General features: G+C 43.3%; 1 protein-coding gene across 1 annotated transcript in view; it reads left to right on the forward strand.

The window, feature by feature from the left end:
• The window catches only part of LOC308661523 (protein SSUH2 homolog), a gene marked incomplete at its 3' end in the record, with an annotated part of 45,660 nt that extends 41,922 nt beyond the window's left edge, over positions 1-3,738 (forward strand). Inside the window, exon 9 of the mRNA XM_081316471.1 lies at positions 3,592-3,738. Coding sequence (XP_081172597.1) covers positions 3,592-3,738 — 147 coding nt within the window. The remainder of the gene's footprint in view (positions 1-3,591) is intronic.
• Positions 3,739-17,052: the final 13,314 nt, after the last annotated feature.

Below are 17,052 nucleotides of genomic sequence, written 5' to 3' on the forward strand. Positions count from 1 at the left end.
TTGACACGTGTACCAAAGAGGTGGGGCTTCCATTGTACTACTGCTACTTTTTGCCTTTTTTGAACACTTCTGTTGGTGCCAGTGCAAATAAGATGTATTTGAGGGAAAATATGAATTTCAAAAACCGCACTCCTGTCACTCTTATTTTGGGATGAAACCTCTGTAAAACTCTGTAATCTTCAGGATACAGAGCCAAAAGATTTTGGTTTATCCTTAAAGCAGGGCTCTCCAAACTTGGCAACTTTAAGACTTGTAGACTTCAACTCCCAGAATTCCCCATCCAGCATGGCTAGCTGAGGAAATCTGGGAGTTGAAGTCCACAATTCCTAAAATTGCCAAGTTTGAAGACTCCTGCTTTAAAGGACTCTCACAGCTTTGAAATACTTTTTGTATTGCTAAAATTGCTAGGAGACAGTGCAGAAGTCTGCTATGGATGTCACTAGCTAGCACTGATGATACGAGCAGAATATCTCTGGAATTATGGCATACTGAATCATTTTTATTCCTTCACTTTGCTTTCGCTGAGCTTGTTTTTCACTTAATGGAAAGGGTTTGCTCACGCCAAGGAAAGGATAAATAAAAGCAAGCAGCTTTAAAAGTGTCTCTGACACCAGCCTTTTCAAATGCGAAGTACTCTTCCTCTTAAGAAATGTATTTTCTGTCTGTTGGGAATGTATATAAAGATGAAAAAAAACCCAAAATAAAATGTTTTCTAAGCAGAAAATTGAACCAAAGGGAATATGTACTCTCGATTTCCCCATTTCTCTCAACCCTTGCCACTCTCTCTTGTAAACATCACTTGCCTTTTTTTTGTTTTTTTTCCTGAATATGAAGTCAGGGTGCAAATAGTTTTAATAAAACTTCTGCTTCTAATACAGGAAAGCTTAGCACGAGTGTTGGAGGAATATTAGTGCTGCTTATAGGGATGGGAAAGTGGATAGATCATGGAACTAAGGGCACATTACTGCCCTCTCCCTGCCAGAGATGGACTAGAAGACCATGGAAGCTGGAGCGAGAGGTTGGAACTGGAGGAATAATAGAAAAGAGACCAGGACACAATAGTAAAACTGCTTGGGAGAGCCAAGACTTGTGTCCAGTTAGGTCTGTTCCTGGCTTGTTGCTCCTGCTCCTATAAGAGAGGCTGTCTTGGTTGGAGAGATGAACCTGAACACATTAGCATTACAAATCAGCAGTGCTGTGGTCATTGGAGGGGAGATACATTAAACATGCAACCAAGGTAGCATAGCAACTCTAACCTAGTAGTACTCAGCAAGGAAAGTGAACTGGGGACTAATAGGTAAATTGTTTCCTATAAATGAAGATCCACTTATCGCTGCTTCTGAGTAGGTAGCTCCTTTCTGGGACCTAGTGTACAGTAGGTCATCAGATTGTCAGAATTCTGTGCTTCAAACTGTTGCACGTAAGAGTTCATCCATCCATGACAGGAAAATGTCCCATACCCAACCCAGACTTGGTTGGGTAAGGACAACGATGTCATTCTATCTGTAATCTGTCTTATACCGGCTTCTGACCAGAGAAAAGGGATGGCATTGATCTCTACATGGGGATTGTGATATTTGAAAAGTATTTGGAAGTTGCAGCTGGTGCAGAATGCATAGTTCTGGGAGCTCCTAAGACTGCACACATAACACTGTTACTGTGTGAGTTGCATTGGTTACAGTTTGCTTCTGGATCCAATTCAAGGTGTTCACTGTTACCTTTAAGGCCCTACATGGCTTGGGTCCATGGTATGTGAAGATCTGTATTTCCCCAATGGGACACACTCACCCCACTCAAGCCAGTGGAAGAGGCCTGCTATGGATCCCATCTGCTAAGGAATTGAAGCAGGTGGGGTCAGGGAGAAGAGCCTTTTCTGCTGTGGCCCCATCCTTGTGAAACATCCTACTGCCAGAGGCGAGAATTGTCCCCACCCTTTAACACACAGAAAGATGTTAAAAGCTGGCTTGCGGGTTGCCTGACGCCATGAGGAGAGTAGGGTAAGAAGACCTCACCCAGTCCTGCCCATCTCTTAGTTCTCTTAATTTCAGTTTGAGTACTTTTTTAAACCATACTTTAATCTGTGCAGTTTTAATGGTTTAATATTGTAATGTTTTTACTTATTTTATAACTTGTAATTCACCCAGGGTCACCTTATAGATGGGCAGTATAAAAGTTCAATAAATGTATAAATAAAATAAATAAACCTCTCATAGGTTCTGAGATAGTGGGATGTGAATACTTATTTGGTAGGTTGAAGCTATGTGAAAGCTGTGGCTGAATTTGTCTGAATTGTGGAATGATAAAGATGTCAGTAGCTTGGGAGAGAGATAATTTTTTGCATCTTCCAAAACTTCTGACATTTAAGGGTGGCATTAGGACAGGGGTAGGCAACCTTGGCTCTTTTATGACTCGTGGACTTCAACTCCCAGAATTCCTGAGCCAGCCACCCCTGCACTAGGAGAATCAGGCAGTTGTAATGGTTAGGCCCCTAAACAATGGCAGTAAAAGTTTCAACTATTTATCTACATTTATCCTTCTTGCTTCTTTTATCTCTGTGAATAAGATGATTATCTACTAAAGACAGAAATTCATTGCAAAATATATGCCTTCTGTAAGGCATGTTTCTTTCATGCGCAAGAATTACATCATATGGTAGGAGAAATGCAAATCCTCCTGCTGCACTTATAAAAATATATTTTATATCAACACAGATTAAATATGTAATGTAGATAACATTGCCCATCACATACAGCCTCCAGCCCAATAAAACAATGTTTTTGGGAGGATAAACATTCTGATTGTATTAGTTGTTTATTTGCTGGGAGACTCAACCAATTTTCTATGTAAGTCACACAATCAGCACTCTTATGTGCTATTTTAGATTGTGGAAGGGGTGTCAAATTCATCATGCTTATATATGGGAACACATTCAATAATAATCTCAATTTAAAAGGACAGTTATTAAATATTTTCTAGCTTTGACCTGTGCTTCAATAACCCAGGAAAGTAAAAGATTTGATATGCATTTTGTTGAGTCTTTTATATAATGGCTTTAGAAGTCAGAGTCCACAAATGCACATTTGGTCTTTTTTTTTTATCTGGCAACCAGCACATTTAGCAGACATAGGTATAGTTTGCCAATCCCTTAATAGAAAGATCCTCTTAGATTTATTGTATGCATACAAGATACAGTGCTTCCCCCACATTATACCCAATATGTGTGTGTGTGTGTGTGTGTGTGTGTGTGTGTGTGTGTGTGTAAAATAATAGAGAGAAAGAGAAAACTGAAAACACATTAGCAAAATCTATTTTATTTCTGGGTTCTATTGTGGCACACAATAGCTTTCATTGTTTTTATTCTACATTAAGCTAAAAGGTGTTTAAAACATGCACACAACTCTGGAGTCCACATTAGTGTGTCAGAAAGCTGAACTAAAATAATATTCATGAGATGCTAATTGGGCATGCCCAAAGTATGCCTATATTTTAATAAAACAAGAGATAGAATTTCCAGTAGCTAGCAGAGTGCAGACCTCAGCATGAGAACTCTATTAGATCTGATGACAATGATATTTTCTTTTCTTTTCTCAGCGACAGACCATAGAGCTAATTCCTGTGACCGAAGTCCATTATCGATATGCTGCAAAATCATATATTTATTATATCTATGGAACAGAGAACAAAGTTTATGCCCTGGACTATCCAGAAAGATACTGTTGTGGCTGCACAATAATCTGACAATGAAATGCTGTGCAAGTATTCATTATATACAACAAGTTATTTTTATGTTTAAATGATATACAGTGGGATGATATGGATTCACTCCTTACTGGTGTGATATGCAGAATAATATTTGTATCCTTCTCCTCCAGATTAGGAAGCTGAAGGCATGGTAATAGAATCTCATAAATCCTATTTCTACTTTTCTTTAAACAACATATATCTAAATATGTATCTTTAAATATATGTGTCTAATATATATTTTCTGGGGGAAAAAGCACCTTGGGGCATAAACTATTATCTATTCTCTAAGTGTACAGTGTTCTAGAGTAATCACTATTAAATCTATAGGAGTGGAGCCTTAAGCAGATGTATGAGATGATGGAAACAGGAATATTTTTAGAAACCTCTAGAAAAGCAAGATATTTTCATATATGGTGGACCTGTAAAAAGGTTAAAGCTTTTTGGATTAAAATTTGGTGGAATATGCAAAAAATATTCAAGAAAAGGATAAAGTTTTGTCCGCAATTGTTTTTACTGGGCATTATTACAGATACTACTGTTGTGGACACTAAGTTGATGTTGAATTTAATTACGGCAGCGAGACTTTTAGTAGCGCAATATTGGAAGAAGGAAGAACTGCCGACTATAGAAGAATGGATTTTAAAACTTTCCAATTTGGCAGAAATGGCAAAGATCTCAGCGTACTTGAAAGACCAGTCACAACAGAGATATATTGTGGAGTGGAGAAGATGGATTGATTACATCCAGAATAAATATGGGACTAAAAAGTTTCACCTAGCATTTGAATAAGTATTGATGTGATATATAAATTACTTGTAGTTATTTTAATAAGAGTTAAAGTGCGATAGAATTTAATATTTTATTGTTGTTTGCATATGGTAGATTATGATTGTTTGTATTTTTATACCCTGTATTTAGCTCTGGGAAGTCAGGGAGGGGGAGGGGGAGGGGAGGGAAGAGTTGGTGAGGTTTGGGGAGAGGGGAGGGGGTTGGGAGGGGTTTTGTCTTTTAAAAAATGTACTGTAAAACTTTTCAATAAAAAAAATAGAAAAGCAAGATATTATATATGGGTTGAAGTCATTTTCTTTAAAATTTGGATTGTTTTGCATTTGATTTTGGTTAAATGAGAGACAAGGCAGTTCAGTTCCTCCCCTTTATGTCAACTCTACAATGAATCTGGCTGCAGCCATTTTGCTCATTCTATGTTGCCACAGGAATGGGAGGGGGTGTAGAGGATTTCCACTAGTCTAAACATTTTACTGTCCTGTGGGAACCAAGGTCATTTCTGTCAGTTAGATGGGGACATGAATATTTGGTTAGAAAGCCCGCCAAACTATTCTATTGGGGAACATAGCTGATTGCATAGCTTGGGGTGGGAAGTTCAACTTTGTAATATTGTCTCTCTTTGAAGGGAATTTCAGACTTGGTTTCACTTTTGACTGTGCTGATACTATGTAACCAATAAAAATGTTCTTTGAGGAAGTTTCAGGCCTTGGAGTTCTGATTTGTTTGGTCCTGTTTATTGGAAATTTGACACTTTAGTTATTAGGAAACAGATGCATGTGCAATATATATAGAAAAAAATGTAGCATGAATCTAGTTGTTCTAAGACATAGCAATGTACTAAATTACAAACCTGAGATTATCTACTTGTGTTAGTATAATATGTTGTACTAAGTATATATTTTATATTTTTGTAGGGAAAACACAACGGTATAATAAAACCATCTTTTTGTTTCCTGTGTACCTGTTTCATCGGGATTAGGCAGAAAGGAAGCATCCTAAGATTTATCTGTATATAAATTTCAAACTGGCAGGTAGAGTAGACAGGTGGGTGAGAGCAATATAGTGTATCTTACAGCCAATGTAATTTCCAGAGATGTTGGTTTAAGACATTGATCCTTAAGTCCTAAACTTATTCATAAATTTGCTTACCTATAATGTTTCTTTAGAACAAACATGACTAATTATGAGACATAATATCCCCTTCCCCCCAAAAAAAAGAATAATCTTGGTGTGATTCCCAATCCCAACTATGTTAGAGTCCCATATTCACAAAGTAATTATTTTCACATATAAAAAAATATTACAGAATTGTTAGGTCATATTTACAAGTGAATGAATCTGTAGTACCCTGTCTTGCTTACTCGTGATTTCAGGCTAATGATAGAAAGGAGATGAATGAATGAACGCTTGGGGTTTCCTGCATTTTATGTAAACCAATGAAACTCAATTTGAAAATGCTGATCCGGTGCATGGGACCGAGAGGGAGTATCCACAGGCTTGAGGGATCTCATTAAACTAAAATAATTAAGAGCCTGGGGCCTCAATGGAGCTTCAAAAAACAGGAAGAGAAAGACTGGAATGGATGAAAAGGCAGAATGATGCTCTGTTATAAGTCCCACTAGTTTCCTTTACAGCTTCTAAGTGAGCCATTGATGATTTTCCCTATACCATAGTCCCTGTTAATGCAGGATTCATGGTATCAACAATCGTTTCAGGAAAAGCCTATGAACATAGTCCCACTTTAATGATTTTCCACTAGAGGGAAGCAACAACATAAAAATCAGTCTTTATTATTCATGAACAAGTACATATTTGTAAGACATTTTGCAAATCCACTTGGGATGAATGTGCTTGTGTCTGTGCCTGCATATTCAACTTGCATTTACATGTTAAGCAACTGTGCATATAAGTGTTCGTATCATTCTTTCTCAACTTTTATATGAATATATACTGGATGCTATAATGTAATCCACAGTAGGTAGGAAAAAAAATCCAAAATTCAGACAACAGCAGAAAGCACATTGCAGATACATGTACTGACTACTGGTTTACAGTATAAATAGTGCAATGTTTTGTATAGTTTACTCAAAAGTAAATTTCACTGAATAAATTTTGCCCTAAAGTTAGCACACAAAACTGTAATCATAATTATTATTCAGTTTAAATACTGTACATTTGATTTTGGTGTGGTTTTTTTTTTGCTGTGCCTGCTGTGATAGCTTCATACAACATCCAACTAGGATAACTAAATATAATTCTTATGTTGGGGCACCATATGATTATATGTCTAAATAAAAAGTTATATTCAAGCTTTGACTCATACAGTATACTAAACAAAGGCTGCCACTCATAGCATGTAAGCTATTAATTACCCAACTTAATTTTAGCCTAGTTGGTTGTTTATAATTTATCATTTAAACCTTCACTCATTTGTATAGGACTCTGGGCAGCTAATATGGGATAAAAACAATATAACAGTTAAAATGGAATTCCTACACTGATACAATTCCACCTAATACAACTTTGCTGGTTGATTCCTTTAATGGTCCAGCCTAATTTCTATGAAAAGAACAAGGTCTTCAATGTTTCCTTGAAGGGAAGCAGTGTTGAGGCTGTGAATCTCTTTGGGAGTGTTGTTTCAGGAGATTGTGTGAACATAGTCCTAGAATCTGATGTGTAAACTTTAGTCAACAGTTCCTAACCCACAGTAATATTCGTACTCATGCCACTAAGGACACACACTTACACACACACACAAACACACACACAGAATTTATTTTAGAAGATGGCGATAAATCATAATTCATTTCCAGAAGTTCATAAGCTATCTGGAGTTTAAAGATATGCATGCTGATTTCTGGACAGAACATCAATATATAATTATATAGCAATAGCAATAGCACTTAGACTTGTATACCACTTCATAGTGCTTTTACAGCCCTCTCTAAGCAGTTTAGGGAGTCAACATATTGCCCCCAACAATCTAGGTCAGTGATGGTGAACCTTTTAGAGACCGAGTGCCCAAACTGCAACCCCAAACCCACTTATGTATTGTCAGGTGCTGGGTGGGCATGGCCTGTTTGGTGGGTGTGGCTGCGGTGGTAATGGCAGACTGGGTGGGACTAAAAAGTTCAATCAATCAATTCCAACTTTGTGAGATCTTTTTTTTCCCCAGTGAGAAGTTGAAATTGATTGATTGAACCTTTTGTTTTGCACAGCAACGGAGGCCTAAAGTGAAAAGGTTTTATAAAACCCAGCTGAAGGCCTAGGACTGGGGTGATGGCACGCGTGCCCACAGAGAGGGCTCTGTGTGCTACCTGTGGCACGCAAGCCATAGGTTAACCACCATGGATCTAGGTCCTCATTTTACTGAAGGATGGAAGGCTGAGTCAACCTTGAGCCAATGAGAATTGAACTGCTGGCAGCCAGCAGAATTAGTCTGCAATACTGCATTATAACCACTGCACCACCATGACTCTTATAGATAGAATCATTATTTTACAAGATCAATGCCTTTTTTTCTTTTAGTAACTTTGAAGAGCATCTAGAATGAGTCTCAGAAGTAAGAGAGGATCTTCCAGATGACAACTTGTTGAATCGCTGCTATCTGTGTTTATATATACAGGACCTGGTAACCTGAAAAGATCCAGGAATAATTGAGCTTCCGTTCCCAAGAGCTCTAGCTTTGGTCATATGGGCTGGTGTGGCTGAAAGGAGCAATAGCTGGAAAGTCACAGGTTACCCATCTAAATTATATTATTTTCAGAAGATTGCTTCTCAGATGTGGTATTCTTTGGAAGCTTATCCATTGCACAGTACTATTGTGAAATACCTTTAAAACTTCTAAAATGTGATTTCAGGCAATAAAGATGATACATTCATTATTGTGACTGATCTTGTAGTGCATGGTGTCCTGCTATCTGAAATGAAAGTGCATTTGCTGGCAAAAGACAAGAAACCAATAACTAATCTCTGGGTGGTTTTGACAGGATTAGAGAAAACAAATTTCCACTCTGCTTCTCTTTTCAAAAGTGCTTAGCAAAAAATGCTAAGAACCTACCAGCATTTTTTAAAGATTTTCATTTTGTTAAATAATAATAAACAGTCTTCCTTGAATTAATACATTTAAATGCAAAAAGCGGGAGAGGGTAAATACTTAATTCCTTTTCCTAATTCCTGGAATATTAAAAAAAATATAAAATATTTTCAAACTGCTCATATGCCTACATAAACAAAGAGCTATTGTAGTTTTCAAGGTGAAGAGTCAATAATAAGAATTTTATCCCTCCTGATTTCTGCAGTATAAATTAGCTGCACGTAAAGGGAAGGTGAGCAACATGACAAGGGAAACATTTCTCTTTGTCCTACATTCTTTGGCACTCAGCAGGAGCTGTGTGTCACCTATTTGTATGTGTGTGTGTATTTCCAAACTTCATAAATTGAATCAGAAGAAGACCTTAACTGAGGGATATTGAAGGAGAGAACCAACCTAGAACTAAGGAGAAATTTCCTGACAGAATAAATAACCAGTGAACAATTAATCAATGGAACCACTTGCCTCCAGAAGTTGTGGGTGCTCCAACAATGCAGGTTTTAAAGAAGAAATTGGACAACCATTTGTCTGAAATGGTACAGAATATAGGGTTTCCTGCCTGAGCAGAGGATTGGACAAAGACCTCCATGGTCTCTTTCAACTCTGTTATCCTTTATTCATGTATTGAAAGAGAATCTCTCTGTCTCCCCCTCCCTCCCTCTTTACATCATCATCATCGTCAAACCATGTAGCTGTAACATCAGACTGTTGAAATTGTAGGATTTTATATGAGCAATACAAATGCATAACACACTCTCCCATCAATATACAGAAGAATCCTGCAGATTCTGAGATGAAGTGACATGAATGTATCTTATGTGTTGGTCTATTCATCAAGCTCTGAAATTCTTCACATGCTGACCTGCTGACTTAGTTCATTTTTGCGGGGGGGGGGGGAATGCCATGAATTGGATGTTTTCTTAGCTTTCCAAAGCATAGTGGGTTCCTTCCTAGTCCCAACTGTCCAGTAGTAGACACATTTAAGGAATTTTTGCAATAACAATGTGGTCTATCCTGTCTGAAGAGTGCCTTTATTAATCTCAATCAAAAAACCCATTTTAGGACATGACTGCAGCCTAATCTATTGCCATATTTGGCTTTTTCCCTTTGGAGTTACACATTTTCTTCCTGGTAAAATAGAAAAACATGCTTACATCATCTTCAAAGCATGTGATTGAAAAACTAGTCAAATTTGGAATCCTGGCTAACTCACCATTTATTGATGTGACAGGTCAAATTGCACAATTGAGTAAAAAATGCCTATCAAAATCGCAACCAGAAGCTGACTTGATAAAATCACATTACTTCTTAATATATTTTTGTTGTTATTTCTACTGTTATCCCTATTATCATGGTTTTTGGATTTCACAAAGAAAAAAAGAAGAGCTTTTTGAACAAAATTATATCACAAAACATTGTTTCCTGATATGCCTTATTTTCTTTTCTCCCAGCTGTGTATCTTTTCAGGCTACACATCCAGTACTAATATTTAAAGAACACGTGCAGGAATTCATTTAAGCTTGCTATTTTATAAGTCTTTTAAAAATACTGTTTCTTCTTCCCTTCCATTAATCTAAGATAAATCTAAATAATTATTTTCATATCATATGTTGATAATACAGGGGAAAAAATACATTCACATCTAATAATAGGAGTAATTTTATGCAGTATGTGCTTTAAAACCAAAGACAGTACTGCATTATGTCAAAATTAAAATTCAGTTTCAATTAGAACCCATTTTTGTGTAATTTTCAGGGAAAAGAATAAGCTATTATACAGGTAGTGTTTTGAAATTTACGGTTTGTTCAAAGTGCAATAAGCTATCATACCTTTATGGTCTCAACCGAGGAAGCATCTAATAAAAAAGAAATGGCAGATAGAGAGAAATGGATTGCTTATTACAATTTCTATTAATACAGGAAATGGGAAAACTAAAGTCAAGAGAATTACTGAGTGCAGAGGGATATAGCTTTCAATGGTTTTGATATGCACAATTAAGAGAAAAGTTTAGTATAAATAAAAAAGTGATCGCAATTAATCAAGAATTTGAAAATTAGTTAAGTGCAAATGATGAATGTGCAATTGCAAAAAAAATGTATAAGGTTTTATTAAGGCATGAAACTGAAGAACAAGTTAAGAACTGTATGATAAAATGGACTATGAATATAACATACAAATGGACAAGTGGGAGACAATATATGGGATGAAATTCATACTGCTTTATAACTGAAGACAGAATTTGTTTAAAATAATGTACTTTTGGAAAAACTATCAAAGATGTATAAGCAATGTTGGAAATGTGAAAAACACAAAGAAATATACTGCTCAAAAACATAAAGGGAACACAAGATAAGACATCCTACGATTAAATACAGTACATTGTGTTGTTTAAGTGTTCCCTTTATTTTTTTGAGCAGTATATTTTACCCTGCAATGTGGACTTGGAAAAAAGCTATAAAATTCTTGATGCGAATACATACAGTACAATGATACAAAAAAAATCTTAAAGATTAATGTTGAAAAGAACTCAGGACCTTTCTTATTGGGACTTATGGATAACCAATTAGAAAAAAACAACAGACTATTTTATGGATAGCAATAGGGGAATGGTGGAAATGCACAATGGGGGAATGGGCTGTGAAGATGCTGGGATTGTAAGAAATGTCAAAACTGACTTGTGTGGTCATGGCTAAAAATACTTTTTTAAAAGACTGGAAACCTTTCACAGACTCTTTGCTGAAAATAGAGAAAAATGAAGTGATAATTTATGAAGAATGTAATGTATTGGCCCTATTTACTTGATCTGCTTTCACATGTTTTTGAATGCTGTTTGAGATTGCTTAATCAGGAGGCTGTGTAACGGTTGTTGGCTTCCCAGACATGCAGTGTCCAGGATGATCATTGGTTCGCTCAGTGTTGTGACTCAGGGCCAGCCTATGGGTCCGACAGCCGGCTCCGATGTATCGGATGACTCAGATGAGGGGGAGGAGGGAGACGAACCGGCTGATGATGGTTTGGAGGCTTTGCAGAGCCCTCAGCCGGGGACCTCTTCTCAGCTGCGTGAGCCCGATAGTGCGGAGGATGATGACCCACAGCTGGCCCTGTTCAAGGACGCCCGACGCAGGAGGCAGTCGAGCAGGAACAAACAAAGAAAGGCTGTGGGACTCCTCGGGAGGAGGCACAGGGAGACCACGCCCTGAGCTCTCAATAAAAGGAGTGTTTGGGGAGGGGCTGGTTGCTGAAAGCAACTCTTCCGCTTGAGGAGTCAAGCTCTAGTGTTTTTGTTAATTGAGTAATAAATCTTGGCAGATGCCTTTTAGCCTTGGACGCTCTCCAGTCTCTTCTTTCTGAATAGGGGTTTGCCTTACTACAAGGCCAGAAGAGGGCTGGTTCAGAACAGTTTGCTTTCAGCCTCCCACCCCTTATTACTACGATGGAGCAGCTTCTTGCCGAGAATGCCCAGCTCACCCAGCAACTCACTTTGTTGGCAGCTCAGGTGGCTCAACTGCAAGCTCAGGTACATGCTGCACCCCCACCCAGGAGGAAATGTCAGATAGCTATGCCGGATAAATTTGCTGGTAATCCAGAACTGTTTCCTGCCTTCCTGGGACAATGCCAGCTTTTTATCAGCGTGAGAGCAGCTGATTTCCCCACTGACCGGGATAAGGTGGGGTTCGTGTTGAGTCTTCTGTCGGGGGATGCAGCTCGTTGGGGCACGCCTTTGCTGGCACAGCCTAGCCCTTTGTTGGATAACTTTGGGGGGTTTTGTGACCATATGCGCCTCATGTACGAGGACCCAATTAAGGCGCAGACCGCCACCCGACGCCTGAAAGCTTTGAGGCAGGGTCAGCGCCCCCTACAGGCCTATATCAGTGATTTCCGGCTGCTTAGCCAGGATTCCGCCTGGAATGAGGCTGCACTCGTGGATGCCTTCCAGGATGGCTTGTCGGAGGAGGTGTTGGATGAGCTGGCCCGCGTGGACATTCCCTCAGACCTGAATGGGCTGATCCATCTTTGTCTGCGGATCGATGCCCGGCTGCAGCAGCGAAAGAGTCGCTGTGCCACCCCACAGACCCCTGCCGCTCCTGTTGTGCGTGAGCCCCCAGTCCAGAGGGAGGAGCCAATGGAGCTGGGTGCCGCCAGGTCCCGTCTCTCGGTGACGGAAATGGACAGACGACGATCGGGGGGGTTGTGTTTTTACTGTGGGGACCCTGGACATTTGGCTGCTTCTTGCCTGAGGAAGCGTCAGCGGGCATCAGTGACCAAGCCTGCCCCGAGAAAGTCTTCTACTTTGCTGTCGGGAAATGGCCCGAGCCCGATCTAGACGGTGTGATAGATCGGGCGACCCACAACGACCACGCCGAGCGACGCCGTTCTGACGGTGCCTGTGAACCTCCACGGCATTTGATTTTGGAGGCACGTCTGATCCTTCCTGGCAAGCCAGAGGGGATTCCGGTCCATGCCTTAATTGACTCTGGGGCTACCACTAACTTTATGGACTCGGCCTTCGTGGCCAAATGGGCTGTTCCCCGGTGTCCGGTGGATCCGCCCATGCTTGTGGAGACCATCGATGGTCGAGTGCTCCTGTCCGGGCCTATTACGGCCGCCACGCAACCCGTGTGTATGGCCATCAGTTCTCATGTGGAGGCCATCCAGTTCTACATCACTTCGGAACTGCACTTCCCCGTGGTCTTGGGATTGGCGTGGCTCCGGGCGCATGATCCACAGATCTATTGGTCTCAGAACTTGATCACCTTCCCAAGTTTGCAGTGCGTGGATCACACCCGCCATATCTGTGCCGGCCAGGTGGAGGGTTCCCCAGGGGTTTCCTTGCCTCCCGAACTGTCCGACTTTGCCGATGTGTTCAGCGAGTCAGAGGCGGACCAATTACCCCCGCACAGGCCCTATGACTGTTCCATTGATCTAGTCCCTGATGCGCCTCTCCCAGTGGGGCGTTTGTACTCCATGTCGGAGCCCGAGTTGGCTGCATTGCGGGACTTCCTGACAAAGAATTTGGCTCGTGGTTTCATCCGGCCCTCGTCCTCGCCAGTGTCTGCGCCCGTGCTCTTCGTCAAAAAGAAGTCGGGCGAGTTACGGCTTTGCTGTGACTACCGGAAACTCAACGCCATCACGGTGCGTAACCGCTACCCGTTGCCCCTCATCCCCGAGCTCTTGGACCGACTCCGGGAGGCTAAGATCTTCACGAAACTGGACCTGCGTGGAGCTTACAACCTCGTCAGGGTTCGGCCGGGTGATGAGTGGAAGACGGCGTTTGGTACTCGCTATGGACATTTCGAGTACACGGTGATGCCGTTTGGCCTGACCAACGCCCCCGCTGTGTTTCAGCATTTTATGAACGACATCTTTCGAGATCTGTTGGACCAGTTTGTCGTGATTTACCTGGACGACATCCTGATTTACTCCCCGTCGCGTGAAGCGCATCATCAGCATCTCCGTCAGGTCCTGCAGCGCCTCCGGAAACATCGGCTGTTTGCCAAGTTGGAGAAGTGCCAGTTCTACCAGGTGACCATCGATTTCTTGGGTCACCGCATTTCTCCTGAGGGCATCGCCATGGAACCGAGTAAAGTTGAATCGTTGCAGAGTTGGCAACCCCCGCGTCGCGTGAAGGATGTTCAGCGACTTCTTGGATTTGCCAACTACTATCGAACATTCATCCCTGGCTTTGCTGCCTTGACAGCCCCCCTTACCCGGCTCCTGCAGAAGAAGACTCGGTTCCAGTGGAACGCGCCCGAACAACAGGCGTTCCAAGCTTTGAAGGACGCCTTCATGAAGGAGCCCATCTTGAAGCATCCTGACCCGCAACGGCCGTTTGTCGTGGAGGTGGACGCCTCCGACATTGCCATTGGGGCCGTGTTACTCCAGGCAGCGACGCCCAACGGTACCCTTTTCCCTTGCGCGTATCACTCTCGGAAATTGAACCCCTCGGAGCGCAACTATACCATCTGGGAGAAGGAGCTGCTGGCCATCAAGGCGGCGTTCGAGGCTTGGAGGCATCATCTGGAGGGGGCGCGGCATCAAATCGAGGTCCGGATGGACCACAAGAATCTGGAAAGCCTGCAGACCGCTCGGAATTTGAACCAACGCCAGATCCGGTGGTCCCTCTTCTTTGCGAGGTTTGACTTCCGGGTGCGGTACATACCAAGCGGGCACAACCAGAGAGCGGATGCTCTGTCCAGGAAGCCCGAGTACACCCGAGTGGAAGACAAGCTTCCGCCCAGGACAGTGATCCCCGTCGAGTCTTTTGCTGCGGTGCGGGAGCCGGTGGATATACGGGCTCGGATCCGGGAGGCGCAGCAGCAGGAGGCGTGGGTGGCTCAGCGGAAGGAAGAGGTGGGGCCAGATTCGCCTTGGTCGGTCACGGATGGACTCCTGTATTATCGTGACCGGCTCTATGTTTCAGGAGGGCCACTCAGGGGACTCGTCCTCAGCCAGTGTCATGATAACCCGGCTGCGGGGCATTTTGGCCTGTTCAAGACTCTGAACCTGGTCTCCCGTACCTTCTGGTGGCCCCGAGTCCGACACGATGTCCAGTCTTATGTCACCTCCTGCATCCCATGCAGGCAGGCCAAGTCAGCGACAGGGGCCCCGCCTGGTTTACTGCAGCCTTTGCCAACGCCCAAGAGACCCTGAGGGGCTGTGTCCATGGACTTTCTGACGGATCTACCCCCATCCTCCGGCTTCACGACAGTGTTTGTGGTGGTGGACATGTTGACCAAGATGGCGCACTTCATCCCCTGTTGCGGCTTACCGTCAGCTCACGCCACTAGTCGCATGTTCATCCAACAGGTGTTCCGGCTGCACGGCCTTCCCGATAGAGTCTTCTCCGATAGGGGGGCCCAGTTTACAGCCCGCTTCTGGCAGGAGTTGATGCGGGCGTTGGACATTAAGGTTTGCCTCTCGTCCGCGCATCATCCTCAGACCGACGGGGGTACCGAGAAGGTCATCGGCATCTTAGAGCAGTATCTGCGCTGCTACGTTAACCTGCAGCAGGACAATTGGGTGGACTATTTGGCCATAGCCGAGTTTGCCTTTAACAACTCGCAGCACACCTCCACGCAGATGACACCGTTCTTGGCCAACGTGGGTTATCACCCCCGGTTTTTCCCCCTTTCTCCCGTGGACTCACCGGAGCCGGCAGCGAACGAATTCATGGCGGAGTTACAGGCGATCCATCGGTTGGTGCGATGGCAGCTGGAGAAGGCCAAGGCCGACTACAAGAGGTTCGCCGATCGGTCGAGAAGGGATACGCCTCCATTATCGGTGGGGGATCGGGTCTGGCTGTCCACCAGGAACCTACCATCCACTCGGCCGGCGAGGAAGCTGGACCACCGTTACCTTGGACCGTTCCCAGTCGAGGCCGTCATCAACCCGGTCGCCTATCGTTTAACTCTGCCACGTTCCCTGCGCGTGCACCCCGTCTTCCATCGGTCCTTGTTGGTCCCCGAACAACCGGCTTGTCCACTTCGCCAAGCGGAACCTCCCCCATCAGGACCTCGTGATGGCGACAGCACCCCCGAGTACGAGGTCGCCAGCATCAGGGATTCCCGCTGGCTGAAAGGTCGCTTCCAGTACCTGATCGAGTGGAAAGGGTACGGGCCGGAGGACTTCACATGGGAAGACGCAACCGCCGGTCATGCCCCTGCGTTGGTGACTGCTTTTCACGAACAGTTCCCATCCCGAACGCATCCGGATCGGCAGACCCGGGGGAAGGGCCCTGCGGTGCGGGATAGTGTTGTGACTCAGGGCCAGCCTGTGGGTCCGACAGCCGGCTCCGATGTATCGGATGACTCAGATGAGGGGGAGGAGGGAGACGAACCGGCTGATGATGGTTTGGAGGCTTTGCAGAGCCCTCAGCCGGGGACCTCTTCTCAGCTGCGTGAGCCCGATAGTGCGGAGGATGATGACCCACAGCTGGCCCTGTTCAAGGACGCCCGACGCAGGAGGCAGTCGAGCAGGAACAAACAAAGAAAGGCTGTGGGACTCCTCGGGAGGAGGCACAGGGAGACCACGCCCTGAGCTCTCAATAAAAGGAGTGTTTGGGGAGGGGCTGGTTGCTGAAAGCAACTCTTCCGCTTGAGGAGTCAAGCTCTAGTGTTTTTGTTAATTGAGTAATAAATCTTGGCAGATGCCTTTTAGCCTTGGACGCTCTCCAGTCTCTTCTTTCTGAATAGGGGTTTGCCTTACTACAAGGCCAGAAGAGGGCTGGTTCAGAACACTCTAGGGCGGGAATGTTGTTGTTGTTGTTAGCTGTGAAGTCATGTCTGACCCATCGCGACCCTATGGACAACGTTCCTCCAGGCCTTCCTGTCCTCTACCATCTTCTGGAGTCCATTTAAGCTCATGCCTACTGCTTCAGTGACTCCATCCAGCCACCTCATTCTCTGTTGTCCCCTTCTTCTATTGCCCTC

This window comes from Vipera berus (assembly GCF_964194415.1).
Source record: "Vipera berus genome assembly, chromosome: 2".
Classification (NCBI taxonomy): domain Eukaryota; kingdom Metazoa; phylum Chordata; class Lepidosauria; order Squamata; family Viperidae; genus Vipera; species Vipera berus.